Source organism: Plasmodium vinckei, assembly GCF_900681995.1.
Source record: "Plasmodium vinckei vinckei genome assembly, chromosome: PVVCY_01".
Taxonomy (NCBI): Eukaryota; Apicomplexa; class Aconoidasida; order Haemosporida; family Plasmodiidae; genus Plasmodium; species Plasmodium vinckei.
The window spans coordinates 155,110-176,035 of NC_051293.1; the positions used below are offsets into that span (position 1 = coordinate 155,110).

A 20,926-nucleotide genomic window follows, 5' to 3' on the forward strand; every position below is an offset into this window, starting at 1 on the left:
TCTACATTTGTCTCTAAAAGTAATTCCATACAAATAGACATACAAAATGATACAATAAATAAAAATTAATTTTTTTTTAATTAAAAAAATCTAGCTAAAATGTAAAATTGTAAAAAAAAAAAAATTAGCTAGCTATCCAATTTGTTGGCTATATACTTATAATTTCTTGCCCCATTAAATAACTTTGAATTATTTTTTTCACATATATCACCATCATTCGAAAGTTTGCAATTATTAATAAAATAATTAACTAATCCTTTTGTAACATATTTTTTTGGTGATTTATGAATATATGGTTGTGACAAAAATGCTGAATATAAGCAACTTTTTATTATATTTGAAAGCTCAAGTAAATAAGATAATATATTATTATGAAATGGCTGCATTTCTTTTAATTTATAATTTATATTTATGTTAATTTGTGTTGTTTCTATATATTTCACAGTTTTTAATAAAGTATTTTGAAGATTATACAATGTTTTAATTTGATGAGCACCAAAAAACATATCGCTTATTAATGTTTTAAAATAAATGTTTTTGTTTACACAAACTTTATTAGACAACAAATATGGCAAATAATTATATTTTCCTTTGTTGGAAAAATTATTAAATATATTTTCTTTTCCATTTCTTTTATTTTCCCTTTCTGTCCAGCTAAATATTTGCGTACTATTATTATGAACATTCATGTTTTGATCCGGATTATTATGAGAAGTAAATATATTTTCAATACAATTTTCCAACATTTTGTAATCATTAATTAATATTTCAAATAATTTTTTACAATTTTCAACTCTTTCAATATTTTCTGGTTTATCCATATTATTACATTGCATAGCTAATTTGATTTTGGATAAAAAAAAAGCTGTGGAAGCAGGTAAACTTAAAACCTTTTCATTTTGTGAAGAAATATTCTCATCATTTTTATTTATATTTTTTTTTAAATTATTAATTTTTAGTGATGATATTGCATTATCAAAAATTTCTTCTAATTTATTTGTAGAAGGTGTTTTAAATAAATAAAAAATAAAATTATCTGATAAATATTTCATATATTTTTTTTCTGAAATTATTTCTATAAAATGATTTTCTAAATGTATTAAGTGTTGTATTCCATATGTTTTTTCTTCGGTTTTATTTAAAAAATGTAAACAAGTAGATAGACAAGTATATATATCCCATATGTCTTCTAAATATAGGTTTTCAAAAAGGCATGTTTTTTTTCTATAATTTTTATGACTACCTATAATATTTTCTCTATTTTTAAAAATATCATTTATTTCACTGTGTTCCTTATTTGTCTTTAAATTATTAATTATCTGTTTTTCTTCATGTGTATTATTCTCAGTAAGTTCGTCATGATTTTCTATTTTTTTCTCATATTTGTTACTATTGTAATAATAATAAAATAATACAAAATAAGAGTACTGTGCCATTATATTAATATATTCGTTTAACTTGTCATTTTTAAGAAATAAATTTGAGGAAATAATTATTTTAATAGTTTGTAATAGAGGAACAACAAACGGTATAATTATCCTATTTATATTTTTGTTTTTTGTTACTTCTTCATAAAATTCTGCATACTCTGTCTTGTAAATATCTTTTTCATTAAATGATATAACACTATTATTATCCAAATTCACTATATTAATTTTAGGTGTTATTTTTATTAATGAATCTACAAATTTTAAAATAAAAGTTGGACTATAATTTTTACAACTACTATAAAAATTGTACAAATCAAACAACGAAATATTTTTTATTTCGTTACATATTTTATCTTTATCAATTTTATATATTTCTCCTAAGCCTTTTGAGTTATTTTTTTCATTCCAACCACTTTTTTCATTTTCTGTCATTTCATTCTTGTTAATCGAATATAAAACTACTATTTCGTCTAGTTTTTTTTTTATACATTTTATTATATCATATGTATACCTATTTGTGTTTACAGAATATTGTGAAAATTTAAGTATATCACTTAACACTTTTATATTATAAAAAATCAAATATTCATTTTGTAAATCATTTTTAATCTTTTCTCTATACATATCCTTGTCTACATTATTATCATTCATTTTTTTTATTTCACTCATTAAAAGGTCTAGATTTATATCCGATTTTACAAAAGAAAACATTGTATCCTTTTTATCTGGAAATAATATATTTATTCGGTTCGAATCACTTTTCTTTATTTTATTTAATTCTGTTTTTATTTCGTCTAAATTTTTATCCATTCTTGAGCAAACTATCGCTACCACATTTTTTAGCAAATCACTTCTTCTATTAATTTCATAATTTTTATTATAATTCAAAAGATCTTTATTTATATTAATTGTGTTATCGTATATTTGAATTAAGTCCCAATCACGTATAAATGTGTTTAAATAATTTATATCTTCTTTTTTATTTAATATCGTATCTCCACTATCTTTTGATATATTTTTTTTTTCACTATTTTTTTCTGACTTGTTAATAATTTTTTTTTCTTCATCTAATTCGCTAGTTACTATATTGTCTTTTTGTTCTTCGTCAAAAATGTCGCTTTTTACACTTATCGACTCAATATTTATATTGCTATCTTTTTGATTTATTTTGTGATCATCAAATGAAGATTGATAAGAAAACTCAATTTCGGGGACAAAAGAAAATACAGAATATATTTTATAAATACGTATTAATGTATAATTATCAGCAGTATCCATATTTATACATTTATCAATATTATATCTTAACTTATTTATAAACATATTCATAATTTGATTTTGTGTAGTTGCCATAAAAATTATATTTTGCATACACTCAGATAAAAACAAAAGATTTTCTAAATTATAATTATGCATAATTAAACTAATTTTTTTTATAAAAATTAAAAAACTTGAATTATAAAAATTGTTCATATTATTTTGAAATTGTTCTGTACAAGCAATATTATTTTCGCTTTTATTTTGATTGTCTATATGATACAAATTAATGTTGTCTTGAATTGGTTTCCCTAAAGTTTGAGGTTGTCCTATAACAAAAGACTCAACACTTTTGATGAAATTGATAAAATTTTTATGTATTTGAAATTTATTTAAAGGATCACAAACTACATAATCAACAATTTTATTAAATAAATTATAATTTAATATTAAATATTTTTGTAAAATAAATAAACTCAAACTTAAATCAGAAGGCTTCATTAATTCAAACTTATTTTTATATGTAAATATAATTGAATGCATAGTTTTACTATTCATTTGATTTTCTAAATATTTTGTTGTTTTTCCAAAATAATCAATTTCAATTAATTTATCAATATTTTGTCTAAATATTTTATTTAAATAATCTTTTAACATGACCATATTTTCGCTAGTATTTGAAAATCTTCCTGACAAAGTCAGCCATTTTTTTATTAATTTAACATTTTTTTCTTCTGAATTTTGTGTGTCATTTTTCTGAAAATTTGTCAAACTATAATCAGACACCTTTGGGTCATTCCCATAATAATATGTTATATCTCTTTTCCTTAAATTTAAAACAAAACATTCAAAAAATGCCCCCTTCAGAATTTCATTTTTTGTATTTTCATCCACACACTTAAGATTATTTAAAATTGTATAATAATCAAAATTGTTTAATTTTTGAAAAAATAAATCTATTTCTTCATTATATTCATTTTTTTTTTTTTTTGAAATTAATTTATCAATTTGAATAAATATATTATCCCATATCTTTGTATCATCATTTTTCTCCAAATTTTTATTAACATAATCTAACAATTCAATAATGTTTAATTTAGAAATTTTTATAAATTTATCATTTTTTACTATATTAGTTGTGTGTGTAAATGTTCGAATTTTTATTTTTTGCCCACTACTTGAATTAAAACAACTTATATTATTTAAGTGAAAAATGTTTTTAGCTTTGGTTCCAGTATTTAATGATACACCTTTTTCTTTTTCAGTATCCTGATTTATTTTTGAATAAGTGTACCAAATATATTCGTTTGATTTTTTTTTTTTCGTGGAAATCCCCTTACTATAATTTCTTTTATTTGTTCTAGAATTTAGACTAAACAATTCATGTTTATTAGCATCATCAATGTTTTTTATTTCCTTTTTTGTTTCATTCACACTATTATTAATATGAGATAAAATAACTTTATTTGTTATTCTTTTTCTTTCATAGTCTAAGCATATAATTTCACAAGGCTTATTTAATAACACTATTTTATGATAATAATATTTTGAATTCCAATATCTACACATTATACCAGCCTCATTTTCACATTTGCAAATTCTTTTAATCACATTGTTTTTCATCATTTCATTATTTCACTTTTTTTTATCTTACTCCCTTTTTCCTTTTCTTCATATATCTTTCCCTTAAATTTTAATCAACTATTTCTCTTTTTTTATCTCAAAAAAAATTATATGTTTACACAATATAGAACATGAAAATACTCCATCTTATACAGAATAACAAACAATAAGAACTTCTTTTATAATAAAATAAAAATATTTACACAGGTTCCCTAAAATTAAGTTACAAAATTATTCAATACTTAAATGATGAAACATAAGTAATCCAAACAAAGCCATAAAAAATGATCTACATATTATGTATCTAATTCAAAGAAAAAATAAAAAAAAATATAAAAAAATTAATTAATAATTATTTACCACCATCCTATTATTCAAAAATAATATGTTTTTCTCAAAAAATTATTATATATGTATATCATTATAAAGCTAGTAAATTATCAACCCCTTTTAAATTTAATAAATTGGTACTGAAAAGTAAAGAGGTGATAAAAAAATAAAAGTACCATATAAATAATAATGTGTATGCATATTTTTTTATAATTTTTTTTTATAATTTTTTCCATAATTTAAGTTACAAACTTCAAAGGATAAATCACAATCACACAACATAAACACAGGTATCCTACAAAAAATATGAGTCATATTGTTTATCCCTGTTTGGAAATCAAAATTGTGCATAATATATGTTTAAAACATTTCATTTTCATAATATAAAATAATATACTTCTTTGTTATTATATTTTTATAAATTATATATTTATTTTCAAAAAAGTTTATTAAAAGTTAAAAATAAAATGTGAAAAAATATTTACAAAATTGTTGGATTTCATGACACAACTAATATTTGTGTACATGAATCCACGAACAAATAGAAAAAATATAAAACGCAAAAAAAAACAATAAAAATAAGAAGCCTTCTCGACCTCCTTCTTTAAAAACAAAAAAATAATCCTAACTTTATATACCTACACATACAAATTTGTTTTTTATTTCTCCAAAACATTATGGATTTGTCGATTTATATTATTCGATGGACAACCATTATTCATACTACTTGAGTTCATATGATTACTTGATAAGTATTCTGTATTTATAGTACTGGAATTTGATGTAGATCTTATTTTTTCAATCATTTTTGTATTTGAATAAAATTCATAATTATAAGAATCTTTAATTAATTTTACTGGTGATAAATATATAGATCCTGTACTTGTATTATTTTTAGAATCTTTTATATATCCATTATAAATCATTTCATCACATTTATCTATATTTTGATTAATAACATTCATATTATTATTATTTACTAACTCTTTACTAGCCATATTATTGTTCATAATATTTTGATCATTCTCATTATTGTATTTTACTACATTACTACGACATTCTGTGCTACTCTCATTGCTATTGTCTGTCTCATACTTATTCTCTGCTTCTTCATTTTTATTTTCATTCATACATGGTTTTAAATTATAATTCATAACAAAAGAACTTTCTTTATTATCATTTCCATTATCCTCATTTTGCTTACTTACAGATGCATTATTTTCTTGCATACTTGTATTGATAACGTCAGTCTTTTTTGGAGCAGTACCATTGCCAATAGTCTCTTCTACTAAATTTAAATTGTCCTTACTTACATTATCTTTAGATTCATGGGTTCTAGATAATTTTGAACCCACATTTATTTTATTATTCCCATTTATATTCATATCATTAATAGAATCATTGTAATTTGTCATCTCTACATTTTCTTTTGCATCTGTTTTAGAATCATTTTTATCATTAATAGAATCTCCAGTTGCATCTACATTCTCTTCTTTTCTTTTAGAAGCAGATAAAGATGAATCACCAAAGCAATTGTCTCTTAATTCATCTAATTGATAATTATTATGATACATTAAATTATTATTATTTATTGTTTTGTAATATGCATTAGACATACTATCGTTTGAACATATTTGCTCATCATTAATTACATAATCATTGCTCATAATTATATTTTTTTTGTCATCACTATTTAAGTAATTAAAATTTTTATTTAAATCTACACCATAATTTATATTTTGCAAACCCTGATCAATAGTATTAACCATGCTCATTCGATTCATCATCGTAGGATTATTTAAATTGTCCTTCATATAATTCATATTAAAACTATTATTAATATTATCCATATTTGGTATGTCTTGAGGATTTCTTAATTTGTATGCTGAGTTAGGAGAATTGATATCATTAAAATTGTTAGTATGATACATATTATTTATATTAACAATATTTTTCATATTATTAATATAATTTTTATTTGCTATATTATTCAAATCATTAGGATAAATCATTATTTTCTGACTGTTCATATTTTCTAAATTATTATTAACAATATGATTCATATATAATTGGCTGCTTATATCAGTAGACAAATTTGGACTAGCTAAATTATTCATTCCACACTCTCCATTATTCATATTATAAAACATTGGATTTTTATATAAATTATTTATATCATTTAAATATATCATATCTTGCATCTGTTTTGAATCCCTCATATTATTTAAACTTACTACATTCCTTGCATTGTTTATTTCTTCGAATTTTTTAGTTTCATTAAAATTATGAACATCTGCACTATTGTTCATGCAATTGCCATCTTTAATATTTATTTGGCTCGAATTGCTTAAAATTCCAGAATCATTTACATTATCCATCAAAATGTAAACTCCATCCATATTAGATGCACTAGTAGATATTGGCATTACAGAACTACTAGTCAAACCTGATTCAAGATTAACATTTTCTAAATTATTAATCAAATATTTATTAGTATACATATTTGTATTATTCATAGATGCGTAAGGAAATAAATTACTATTCATTCCATCTATATATCCTATTTTGTTATAATTCGAATTAGGAAAATTATATCCTACATTATACATATTATTAATTATAGAATCGGACATATAATTATTCATTACTATATTTTTAAAAGATGGATTAGACAATGCATTTAAATAATTTTCAATAAATTCATTCTTATTAACATTCCAACCTACTGATATTATATGTAAACAAAATAATAGTGCACTATATAATTGTTGAATTCCTAATTCTTTAGATGCATTTAATGGTATTTCAAAATATTCATAAAAAATTTTATATTGATAAATATATGGTACTCTATATCCTCTTGGATTTTCTACAAATTCTATAGATGTATTCTCAGGAATCATTTTTTTTAATTTCATGTTTTCATAACAAATTAAATTATTATCGTTCAAATAAACATTATTAACATCCTTACTATTTTGAATTTTCCCTTTTTCATCAATAGATACCATATTATTCATTTTAGAATAACTATGATATATTTTTCCTTCTTCTATAATTTCACTCACATTTTTATTTTCATCTTTATCATTCATTCTTAAATTTGAGTCGTTACTATTAATTATGTACCTGTTCATATAATTTTCTTGTCCTACATATTTATATAAATTATTTGTATCTTTAGTTTCATTAATTTGGTTGGTATATGAAATATCATAATTATTATTAATTGTTTCATTAGAACATATTGTATGATCATTTGTATTTAAACGACTTAGACTTGAATATCTTGTCCGCTTTTTCTGAACAGATGTTTTAGACTTATTTATATTATCAAAAAATGTATTTTCTAAAGATTCATCAGTTTTTTCATTATTTATATTATATCCATTACTAATTGTACTTCTTCTTCGATTATTTTTTTTAACATTATCAGATTCATATAAATCATAATTATTATTAACAATATATTCAAACTTATTTAATTTTTCATTATGGGATGTACAATAAAATAAATCCTCATTTATATTATTTTCATTCTTATTAATCCCTTTACTTGTTCGTAAATCACCTTTAGAACAACTGGAATTATTCTCTGATTCATTTTGAAAAATCGTACTATCATTTGTATTATCTTTTATTTCATCACTCTTATTTACACTATTTCTTTCTACACAAGCTAATTCATTTTTATTGACACTTAAAACGTTCATATTACTTATTCCCTTCTCATCAATTATTTCATTTTTATTTGGTGTCTGTTTTCTATATACTCCTGAATTTAAAACAGTAAAATCTTTACCTTCATTTTGAATCATTTCACCATTATAATTTTCAGTTGGAATAATTACAAAATTGTTATCACCATATTTTTTATTTTTATTTATTAGATCATCATTATAATTACCTAAACAAACATCACTATTATTAATATGATAATAATTTTTATTTTCTAAATTCGAATCAGGAATAAAATTTATATCTTTATTTATGTTCCCGATTGTATATAAATTATTATTTATTTCTAATCCACAATTTATGAAATTATTTGAATTTGTATAAAGATATAATTCTCTCATATCATGCTTTACATTATATTGATTATTTTGTATATTACCTTGTAAATTATTTTGAATCGAATTTTCAATGTTATAATTTAAAAAACCATAATTATTATAATTATCTAAATATGGAATATGTACAGGATATTCTCCTCTTTCTATATTACTGTCTAATCCACCATTATGAATATTATTATTTATATGATATGTATCACATATATTTGTCATATTATTATAATAAATATCTTTTATATTGCTATTCATTTTATTATTTTTATTATTCCATACAATAGAATTTTTTTCTAAACCCTCATCATATAAATTGTTTACAAATTGCTGATTATTAATTGAATATCTATTTATATTTGTTTCATTATATTGAGTACTTGGTCTTCCTTTTTTATTTCCACTATCAACATTAATTGATGTCTTACCATCTATTTTAGACATCTTTCTTAATCGTGTACTTCTTACACCTTTACTTCTAGGTGTATAAGTACGCTTTTTCTGAGAATTCTCATCTTCGTTTTTAATAACCTCACCAGTGTTTATATAATATGTAGTACTACCATTGTACTCTTGAATGTTTACACTATTCTCATCATTACTTTTGCTATTTTTATTTTCATTTACATTTTTTAAAACACATCCACTATATTCATTATTAGCATTATTTGTAACATTGTTATTATTTCTCGACCTTCTTAATCCTTCCCTTGTTCCATTTGAAACTCCTGTATTCTTTTCCGCTTTCACAATACCTGATTTTGTTTTTTTTTTTCGTTTTACATTCTTTTTCATATATACATTTATTTTAACAACAGTACGATCCGATCTTGAAAATCGTGTACCAGTTGCTTTGTGTAATAACATTGGATTGAAAACTCCTTTTATCATACTTTGAGCAAATGCATCTGCTCTTTTTTGTGCTTCATCATTTCCAACTTTTTTACAAGACCATCTTGCCTTTGTAGGAACCCCATTATCTATCCATTCAACTCGCCACTCTCTTTCTATTCGATCTCTAATTAATGAAACTTTATAGTCTCCTACATTTTCATATACTTTTACAATTGGAGGACCTTTATCTGGATATAACTGCTCAAAGGTTATACCTGATTTTAATTTCTCTATCAATTCTTTTGCTCTTAATTTAGCTTTATCATTGCCATATTTTTTATAAGATATTCTTTGCTCCCTTCTTATATCATTTTCATACCATTCAACTACTAAACATCTTTCAATTTTATCTATTAAAATTACAGGTTCTTTATTTATTTTTACTTCTGATACACCATTATTCATTTCTCCATCAATTCCATTTTTAATAGGCGAGACTGGCACAAGGGAATTGGTTCCACACATCTTTTCCTCTTTCATATTATCTGTCTCAACATTCACACCTTTTATCATATCAATTACAAATACTTGTCCAAGTTTTGTTTCTTTTTTTTCAATATGTTGTACATTTACTAGTAGGTTATCAATTTTATCAATACAATTCGTAGTCTTATTACACGTTTGCATTTATATTCTTCAAATGTTTATAACTATTAAGTAGATCAAATTTTATACTTCTAAAATAATGTAAATATACATGTCTATGTAAATAATGGGATAACTCCCTCTTATTTTTACAATAAAATATCTATAGTGACATGTGCATGTGGAATAGCCTAATTGGCTTAAAAACAAATTTTCAAACAAAATTTAAAAATAATAAATATCGTAAATCTAAAACACTATCAAACAGAATAAGAAACAGCAAAATATGCTCATTATCGGAACGAATTTAAATAAAATATTACACTACTCATAAGTAGAAATAAATAAGTCTAATATAATCCTCTTTAATAATATTAATAACTTCGGAATTTATAATTTTTTTTACAAACAAAACAAATCAAATAAATCAAATACAAAATAGTAGCCAAACAAACAAACACAAAAATCTATCTTATTCAAATAAATTGAATCAAACAAACCAAACACAAACAATTATTATTCTTGAAAATTTATATGCACTTAAAAATGCTACAACAAACGGATAAACACTCGAATAAACAAAAACAGACATGCCCATACGCTACTCTCGATAGCTAGCTAATATATCTGCTGCCAAAATAAAGAGAAATAATAATCGAAAAATATGACAATACAAATTTATAACAAACAATAATAAACCAAAACAATCATATATCTTATTCACCTTAAAAATAGACATCCAAATTAAATCTTCGAAACTAATAATTATACATGTATATATAACTATTCACTTATATGCATATGCATATAAATAAAAATATTTCTAAAACATCTTGAAGTTAACATAACATGCAAAAAAAAAATTATCGAATCCAATTATATACATACTCATATATAAATAAAAATTATACACACACACATTACCCCATGAATTAATAATATATTTATTAATCATGAGGAAAATATAAATATTTTCACAAAACCTTATGTAAAAAATTTAAAATTATTCATATGTATATATAATATATATGTATGTATACAAAAATATATAATATATATCTATGATATCACGAATGAATATATATTTTTTCATATATTATCATTGAAAAAAAACATGTATAATTAATAATATTAACAAATAAAAAGGTATCCACAAAAATATACAAATTTCTAAAATGTGAAAAATAAAAATGTATTATACAGACATAATACTATTTAACAATACATATATAATATGATAATATTTACATATACTTTCAAATTAAACAAATATCAAATAGTACAAATCATTTAACTAATCATATTGTCATTCATCTTTCTAACGTTTTATGATAAATATAAAACAAAAGGAAACGAAAAAAAAATACTAAAATCAAATATATTTAAAATAAATTATTATTAGACACACAAAAAATACAAATACCAAGAATAGAACAAACCTTTTAAGCAATACATATTTAGACTAAATTAAAACAAAAAAAAACAAAATATATAATGAAATTTACTGTGTCTTTTTTTTGTAGTAAAACACGTTTTGCTATCAAACAAAAATACAAAAAAAAAGTTTTAATTTTATAATGTAACACACATAATAATTCGGGATACATGAAAAATATTTATACACCTAATGTGATAGAAAAAAATACAAAAAAGCAATGTCTAAAATAAAACTAACAAAAAAAAAAGGAAATTTTATATCAAAGGTTACGATAGAAAAGTGAAAGCTAAATTAAAATTAATAAACTATACTAAAAATTAAATATGCATGCATAAAAAAAATACAGAAAAGAGATAAAAATATAATACACATTAACTAAATAAGGAATCCATAATATATATATATGTGTACTAAAAAAAAAAAAAAAAAGACGATACATTTTGTTAAATATAACCTAAAAATAGCAATAATCTACTCATTATTTTTTTTTTTTTTTTTATATACATATATTAAACACACCGAATAAATTATACTAATATTTTTTTATCTATCTATAATATATCTAAGTACAATTTAGTAGGCATATATATACATACGATATTCTATGTATTTTTTTTTGCACACATTATATTTATATATTAATAATCTTTAAAAAAAATATTTCCTTTATTGCACACATAATGCATTCAAATACAGAAAAAAATATATAATAACATATTTATACTAGCATTTACTATTTTATAAATTTTTAAGCATTTAAAAGAAATGCTATTATATGTATGTTCAGAAAAATATTAACAAAATAACTAAATTTGTTCAGAAAAAAAATTATAGAAAAGCTATATTTATGACATGTACATATAAAATATGTATTCTCACAATTTACTTAAAAACATATAAATAGGTATTTTATATTATCATATTTTAAAGAATATCTTATTCAAATTTCAATTATTTTATATCATAAAAATACGATGACACTACTTTATATACATTAATATGTTTATACAAAAATCATCAAGTTGTAAAATAATTAACCATAACCAAAATGACAAAAAATTAATATTGTCCTAAATAATTTAATAACAAATATACAATAAATTTAAGAATGTTGCTAAAAATGTCTTTTCATTCGATGATACATAAATAAAATGAAATACTTGGATAATCACTAATTGGTATGGTGTCAACTATATAAATACTTACGTATATAACAATATTTATTGTGTGTAATTATTAACACTTCCCACCAAGTATTTATTTTTACACTTCAAGTTAAAAATGCTAAATAATATAAAAATACTTTTAATTTTTATAAAAATATCATATATATGTTCCATATTATTAATACTATAAATTGTTTACAATCTAAGATCATTACGCTATCAAATGCTATATAAAAATTCTTTCAACTATTTTCCATATTTATTTTATTCCTCATTATTGCTATATAACCTATTATGACATTTTTGTATTTAATTTGTTCTTAAAAAATGTATTGTAACATAGTAAATTTAAAAAAGCAAAAAGTCAAAGTATAATAACCATATACTACAAACTATAATCAAATTTACAAAAATTAATATAATCCCATTTCTGTTATTATACCTAAATTTTATCAAAATTCTGTATAACTACTTTTTTTCTACAATAAAATGGAAAATGATTTATTCTTACATTTTTTCTCTTACAGTTTCAAGTCATTTATATTGGTACTTATATATTTGCATATTTCGGTACTATCACTATTTTTTTTATACTATTCCTTTCAAAATATATAAAATACATAATTAAGTAAAGGAAGATACACAATTATATACCGCAATTAAATATATATAATATAAACATAAACTATCTATAAAAATATATAATCTATATATTAAGAGGAAAAGAAAAATTATTAAGATTTACCATTATAATTAAAATCATGATTTAATATATCCTCAACAATGTTATAAATAAATGTAGAACTACTTTTTTATTTTTTATCATCGTCCACCATTATACTTGAGAGTATTAAAATATGAAAAATTATTAGTTTGTGTAAATATATATTAGCTATTTCGCAAAATACACACATATTTATACATATACATATATATATAACTTCATAGTATAACACCAGTTCCCTTATATATGCATTCATGTATGTAACGAACAAGTTCATACTCCTATACCCACATTTGCCGTATTAACTAAACTTATTTAATGTGTGTGAAATATTTATAAAAAAAGAGAAAAAAAAAAAGTAGCTATTTTTTTTTCAAAAATGATTAAGCTAGCTGTTTCTATGCTAGCCAAAATGGGCCCAAGTAAAGGAAAGGGCCCACTAATAGCCAAATACGCACCTGCTGGTTTTAAGAAAGGATTTGGAGCTATTGGATTAGGAAGACATACTAAAAAAGGTATCATAAAAAATGGAACTTTATTCCGGTCCTAGTACTTATTAGTATTTATGAGTTGTTACTACTTTTTATAAATGCAACTTTATATAGCATTAAATTGTTCATCCCCTTTTTTTACAAATCTACCCATTTTAATGGAAGAATAATATTAATTGGGTGTGCATACAATGGATAAGTGGAAAATCTTTGCATTCTTTTTATATTCAAAAATGTGATATACACGATTTATATATATATAAACATATTTATTCCCATTGTGTAGGTTTTTTTATAATTAACAAAATGCTCATACCAAACTTTCATGTCCCAGATTTAACCGATTGCAATGTAATAAGAAAAAATATATATAATTTGTTGATACCCTTTTGCATAACCTCATAAAATCTATATACTCATTATGTTATCACCTTTTCGTTCATGTATATTTAATTAATAATTTTATATAAATATGCTTATTTAACTTATCTATATAATGTTTTTTGTCTGTTCTTTCAGCTAAAACCATATGTTTCAAGAAAAACCCCATTAATTGTTATGAAAAAACAATTGGGACCCCAAAGAAAAATTTTAAATTAAACAAAAAATGTTACACCTTTATAAATATGTTTTTGTATTACCTTTTAATCATTTTTTAACTTTATTTTTTCTAACATTTTTTCCCAACATTTTTTCCCAACATTTTTTCCCAACATTTTTTCCCAACATTTTTTCCCAACATTTTTTCCCAACATTTTTTCCCAACATTTTTTCCCAACATTTTTTCCCAACATTTTTTCCAAACATTTTTTCCAAACATTTTTTCCCAACATTTTTTTTTTTTAAAATTGTTTTATAAATTGACCATCCTCTCTATCTGCATATGCCTGTATATATTTTTTAAATTAATTAAACTAAACTAAAATATATGTAAACATATTCATAAATCAAATAAATATATAAACAATTATACACTATTTTCTTAAATTATCCCTACTAGCTTCAAAACAATTTCTTAAAATTTTTTAAATAAAGAATATATTTACTGTGGAAAGCAGGAAAATCTATGTAAAATAAAAAAAAAATGGTCGAAAGGCTAACCAAACAAATATAGCAAACATATATGCATAATATATAAAACATATTCTTTATCCACATTCTTCCATATTTTAAATTATAAACAATAAATAGTATATGTATAAAAATGTGAATCAACAATTTTATATATTAAAAGTTTTAGCAGCATAACATATATCAAAAATTTTCAAAAAAATAACAAAATTCAAACTCAAAAGAGAATATATTACATCCGCATATATATATATATATAACCCTATAACCTACACATAAAAAGCTGTGAAAAAAAAAAAGGTATTCCACATATGAACGAGTCATACATAAAACTAATCATATCAAATAGTAGTAATCACAAAAATAGCGAAGATGCCTTTAATTATATGTGCCAAGAAATTTATAATAAACCCAATGATGAAATATCCAAAGAGCCACTTGGTGAATTACTCTATATAGGAATATTAATTCAAAGAAATGATAAAACTTGTAATAATATAAAATATGTAAAAAATTGGATTGATACTTGTAAAAATTTAAATATCCATCCTGATATCACTTTTAATGAAAATAATTCGGAAATATCGACTTTGGCACATAAATTCCAACTATTACATGAACATAATTTGAACGATGATTTTAAGGTTGCATGTAAGAGGTTGATAATTAAAAAAAAAACACAAGATGAAAAAGGTAGCAATAAAACTGATTGCAATAAAACGGATTGCAAATTGGATGCTGATAATAATCAAGACAAAATACATGAGTTAGATCAGGCTAACAATCCACACACTAATGATATAGAGATAAAAGAAAATGCATCAGGTGATATAAATTTTGTCAATATTGATACTAATTCAATCGAATTAAACCAAATAGAAGAAAAAAATAATAATATATACTTTTTTATTAACAGTTCATATTATGATATAGAAGGAATAATATATCTTATAGAATTTCCTTTATCAATTTCTCAAAAATATATTAACAAAAAATTAAATTTAAAAATAAAAATTAATGAAAATAATATTATCGAAAAACAAAAACATAATAATTTTTTAACTGAAAAAAATGCAAATGATTTAAAAAATATTTTTAATTATCCATCCCCATTATTAAATAATATAAATTGGTCTTCTACATTCACATCCGGATTTTCACAAGAAAAAAAAAAATCAAACAATAATAAAAACACTATAGAAGAATATAACAATGATCAAAATTATAATCAACCAAATAATGATAGTGATGACGATGAAGAGAATGATAATGAAAATAATTATATCGATACAGAAAAAAATTTTCCATTACATGTTAATTTACATAATATTTGTATGTCTTTAGATAAATATGATGAATTTATGCAAAGTTCAAATAAAAATAACAAAAGTTATAAACAAATAATTTTACATAAACCTATTATAGTTGTTAAACCATTAAATATAAAATGCAAAATAGTAGATCATTATTTATATGTGGAAATTGAAAATATTACGAAAAATCATAAAATACAAATTTTTGAATTATTTTCAAAATCAATTAATATTGATAATAATATATTCCCATTTTCATTATTTCCTGAAGATACCTATTCATTTTATTTTCCGATTATAAATTTTGTAGAGACAATCACATTAAATAGTGTAAAGATAGACTCAAAATATAATATAAAAAAAAACTTACGAGAATATAACAATAAAAATATGATTGATTCACCTGTTCTTTCTTGTAATGAAGATGAAAGAAATAACATTCATCATAAATATACTCAACAAAATAATATTATACAAAAATATAAAAATGGTAATGAAATACTAACACTTCGTATTAATAATGATAAAACTATTATTTCATTATCTTTAAAATGGTGTATTGATAATTCATTAAATAATTATATATGGTCACAATATTTCTTAGAAGAAGAAATCCCTTCTCAAAATTTATTCGATTTAGAAGTTTCTTTTGTTAAAGAAATTAATTTTTCATCTATATTAATAGCTATTTTTAATTTTTATAATAATTCATATGAAGATATTGATTTAACTATTAAAATACAAGACCCAACCAATAATATTACAAATAAAATACATTCATCACTTATATCATTTAATTCCATAATTGAAGTTGGGGTTATTAAACCTCACCAACGTAAGGCAGTTAGTGTTAAATTATTAGCTATTATGTTGGGCGCTCATAATGTACCCTTTGCAAAAATATTCAACAAATTTAATGGAAAATCATATTTTGTTGATCTTGGCTCAATTATTGTAACAGAGTAACACTAAACATATTTTTAAATCTACGACCTTATCAAAATAAAATTTAAATGACACTCCGCAAGTAGCAATAATGAAAACATTGTACTATTTAAGTTATTGCCATTATTTAATGTTACTCTTATTTTATTTCTTTTTTTTGTGAATTTTGCATGAACAGCAATATTTTTTTCAACTATTTTTATTAACATGGAATAAAATTATTTTAAAATATATATATTCCTCCTTTTTTTTGTTAATTTTACATGCACAACAATATTTTTTCAACTATTTTTATTAACATGGAATAAATTTATCTTAAAATGTGCATACATTTTTTGGGGGGGCTTAAAATATATACAATTTTTAGTTAAAAGGCAACAACGATTCTCATTTTCAAAATGGTCACAGTTTATCATAATAAACCACATAAGCAGAATACCTGAATTAGCAAAATATATAAGACAATATTGTAAAATGTTATAAAAGCAATATTACAAATTTTGATAAGAATCCTATATACTTATATGTATATATATAAAGGCATATACACACATTAGACAATAATTGCGTGTATGCATAATTTTTCTACACACAATACTAACAATGGGTGGAAAATAAAAAATATATATCATTATTTTAATATTAAATTTACTGATTTATGAATTTCAATATTTTTCAGGTTTTTATTTAATTTATATATTTATTTGTGTCAACTGTTTATCCACTATTAATAAAATATAAAATTTTTTATTTATAAAATTTAGTTAAATATGAATATATTATCGTTGTATATTTCCTTTTTTATGTTCATTCTATTATCGAATAACTCTGGTATGTTTTCTTGTTCAACCAGTGTTGATAAAAATGGTAATATCCTTTTATTGAAAGATATGAAAACAGGGAACTCAAAAGAAACTTTAAAAAATGAATTAATAAATAAAATTAAAAAAAAAGCAAATCATATTCGAATGCTATACAATGTTCTAAATGAAAAAAATATAAACAAGCCTATTTACATATTTATAAATGATCAAAATGAAAAAAAAAAGCAATTTCTCAAAGATTTATATTTACTAGGGAAATTAGACTCTCTACAAGGTTTCAACACACCTATATCAAAATATTATATATCACTAAAAAACAAAACCATGTCATATAGGTATGTGCATGTCTTATTGTTCTAATTCATTAATAATAATAAAAAGAAACATAACATATGTTTTCTATAATTTATCATTTACTCACCATTTTTCATTACTCTTTTTTTTATAGTATGCTTCTAGAAGACAAACTAAATAATGAAAGGAAATATATAAATGGTTTAAGTGCTGAAGATAAAGAGACATATGGTAATATTTACTGAGTTCTAAATAAACATATTCTTTGTCCATATTAATTTTTACAAAATAAAAAACTGTATTTTCCTTTTTTTATTTCATATATTATAGTAAAAGCTAAAATTGATGAATACGAAAACCTAAGAGTTACCGTTAATCAAATGTCCTCGAACATAGGTTAAAAATATTCGAAAAAAAAATAATAAAAATTTAATGAATAATACACTATCACAATCTTAGTTGCTATTTTCATGCTTTTATATCGTTACAAGTTGCATATATATACATACGACTATTATTAAACCTTTATGTTTATTCCCATACCAGTAATTTTTTCATTCTCTATAATTTTATGGCATACATATTTATTTTACACTTTTTTTTCCCCAAATATTTTATATAATACATTTTAACAGACAAAAAGTTCAAATCAATAGAAGAATTAATGCTATTTTTAAAAAATTAAATATTCATAACATATGAAGGAAGCCCAAAAATAAAATGGAAAAATAAGTAAACACTTTTTTGTTGTATTAAATTCAGACACTAATGGGATTATACATTAATATATTATTTCTTTTCCAAATATATCCTTCACATTTTATTGTCACAAAATTTGTATATTTTTTTTCGCAAATATTTTATATAACCCTTTTCAACCTTTTTTGTTATATATATATTCAAAAGAATATAAAATGAATGAATATTTTTTTATTTTTTTACCATGAGCATATGATATAAATAATGTTTAAATAGTATAGATTGTCTTATAATAAAATGTTAAAATATGTAAATACTAACAAGAAACATAATTAAGCATATTAAATATGTTTATATTGAACTAAAGCAATATTATACCTTTTTATATATACTCATAAAATGTGTGTAGGAAATATATGGAAAATTATTAAGTCCCTATTATATTTTATTTTGTGTGCAAATTAAGCTGTATAGCTATTTTTTTTTTTTTTTTTTTTTTTTCAATATTTTTACAACAGTAGGGGTTTCCAAATATATTTATAAAATGTAGACTATCCGTTATTTTACTAAAATATGCTTATTAAGTTTGTACATTTATTTATATATTTTACCTATTCATTATGTATTTAATATTATAATGTGTTATTATGTTTTACCTATTCATTATGTATTTAATATTATAATGTGTTATTATATTTTACCTTATATGCTTTCGTATTATATCGCCTGACTAATTCATAATAAAAAGTGCTCATGAAATGGGAAGCCAATAAATTATTTACAAAAAATATGGCTTTTCAATTTATATGAAATTTTCTATTATTATCTTTTATAGTATTATAAAAATAAAAAATATATATATATAGATATATTTTTATTTTTTACAAAATATTGTGCTATTTTTTGCAAGGTTAAGCGTGATAATAAATCAAACTTCCAAAATGGAAATAAGGAAATGCTTTCTCAAGCTATTAAAAAAAACATACCCAACATATATAAAATAATAATATATAAACTAGCAGTATATTGCTGACATAGTATGAGGTGTAATGAATGTACATATACAATATTAATACAAACTATTTATTATAAATAATAACTTTTAAATTTTTCAAATATTTTCAAACAATGCAATATAAAATATTTATCCATAAAAATAAGTTATCATATACTATTACAAATTGTTTAATATTATTTATTCTTGAGTTTATAGGAAAAATTTAGTATATTGGAAATGGCAATTAATTTATATATATATACTTAATATTTTCTACATATATATGCACAATCATTTTATATAAGAATAAATTTATTATGTTTGGGCTATAAATTTTTATAAATATATTATAAATATTATTATATAATATATAAACTTATGTATATGCGTAGAAAATATTACTAAGCCCAAATCCTTTAGCATATACATAATAAAACAAAGTTTAATGACACTATCTACAAGTATATAATATATTATAAGCATGTTAATACATATTTAGTGCTATTTCCTTGTAAGCACTATTTCAGTTAAGTATTAAAATGGCGTTAAAATGAACGGAAGCAATATTATATAGTGTAATAATATGTTATTTAAAATATATATAGAAAATAAAATATTTTTTTTTTAGCGTATTTTCAAAAAAATTCTCTATATATTTTAAAGCCTATTAATTTTTTTTTATCCTTATAATTATTGCTATATAATAATACTGTGTATTATTGGGTTTGCCTTATAAATACTATTATTATATATTTATCCATAAAATATAATTTTTTAT

At 21.4% G+C, this 20,926-nt stretch overlaps 5 protein-coding genes across 5 annotated transcripts; 3 read left to right on the forward strand and 2 right to left on the reverse strand.

Moving 5' to 3' along the window:
• Nucleotides 1–128: 128 nt before the first annotated feature.
• PVVCY_0100420 (conserved Plasmodium protein, unknown function) lies at nucleotides 129–4,313 on the reverse strand (the record flags this gene model as incomplete). Its single annotated transcript, XM_008628426.1, has 1 exon — nucleotides 129–4,313. The coding sequence occupies one exon, from the start codon at nucleotides 4,311–4,313 to the stop codon at nucleotides 129–131; it is 4,185 nt and encodes a 1,394-aa protein (XP_008626648.1).
• Nucleotides 4,314–5,299: 986 nt separating this feature from the next.
• PVVCY_0100430 (transcription factor with AP2 domain(s), putative SPE2-interacting protein, putative) lies at nucleotides 5,300–10,228 on the reverse strand (the record flags this gene model as incomplete). Its single annotated transcript, XM_008628427.1, has 1 exon — nucleotides 5,300–10,228. The coding sequence occupies one exon, from the start codon at nucleotides 10,226–10,228 to the stop codon at nucleotides 5,300–5,302; it is 4,929 nt and encodes a 1,642-aa protein (XP_008626649.1).
• A 3,665-nt stretch (nucleotides 10,229–13,893) lies between these two features.
• On the forward strand, nucleotides 13,894–14,605 carry PVVCY_0100440 (mitochondrial ribosomal protein L41, putative; the record flags this gene model as incomplete). The annotated part of the gene is made up of 3 exons (XM_008628428.1): nucleotides 13,894–14,029; nucleotides 14,292–14,356; nucleotides 14,525–14,605. 3 exons carry the CDS (start codon nucleotides 13,894–13,896, stop codon nucleotides 14,603–14,605), a joined length of 282 nt encoding a protein of 93 aa, XP_008626650.1.
• A 782-nt stretch (nucleotides 14,606–15,387) lies between these two features.
• On the forward strand, nucleotides 15,388–17,355 carry PVVCY_0100450 (conserved Plasmodium protein, unknown function; the record flags this gene model as incomplete). Its single annotated transcript, XM_008628429.1, has 1 exon — nucleotides 15,388–17,355. The coding sequence occupies one exon, from the start codon at nucleotides 15,388–15,390 to the stop codon at nucleotides 17,353–17,355; it is 1,968 nt and encodes a 655-aa protein (XP_008626651.1).
• A 749-nt stretch (nucleotides 17,356–18,104) lies between these two features.
• PVVCY_0100460 (conserved Plasmodium protein, unknown function) lies at nucleotides 18,105–19,137 on the forward strand (the record flags this gene model as incomplete). Its single annotated transcript, XM_008628430.2, has 4 exons — nucleotides 18,105–18,493; nucleotides 18,607–18,683; nucleotides 18,783–18,848; nucleotides 19,088–19,137. The coding sequence occupies 4 exons, from the start codon at nucleotides 18,105–18,107 to the stop codon at nucleotides 19,135–19,137; spliced, it is 582 nt and encodes a 193-aa protein (XP_008626652.2).
• Nucleotides 19,138–20,926: the final 1,789 nt, after the last annotated feature.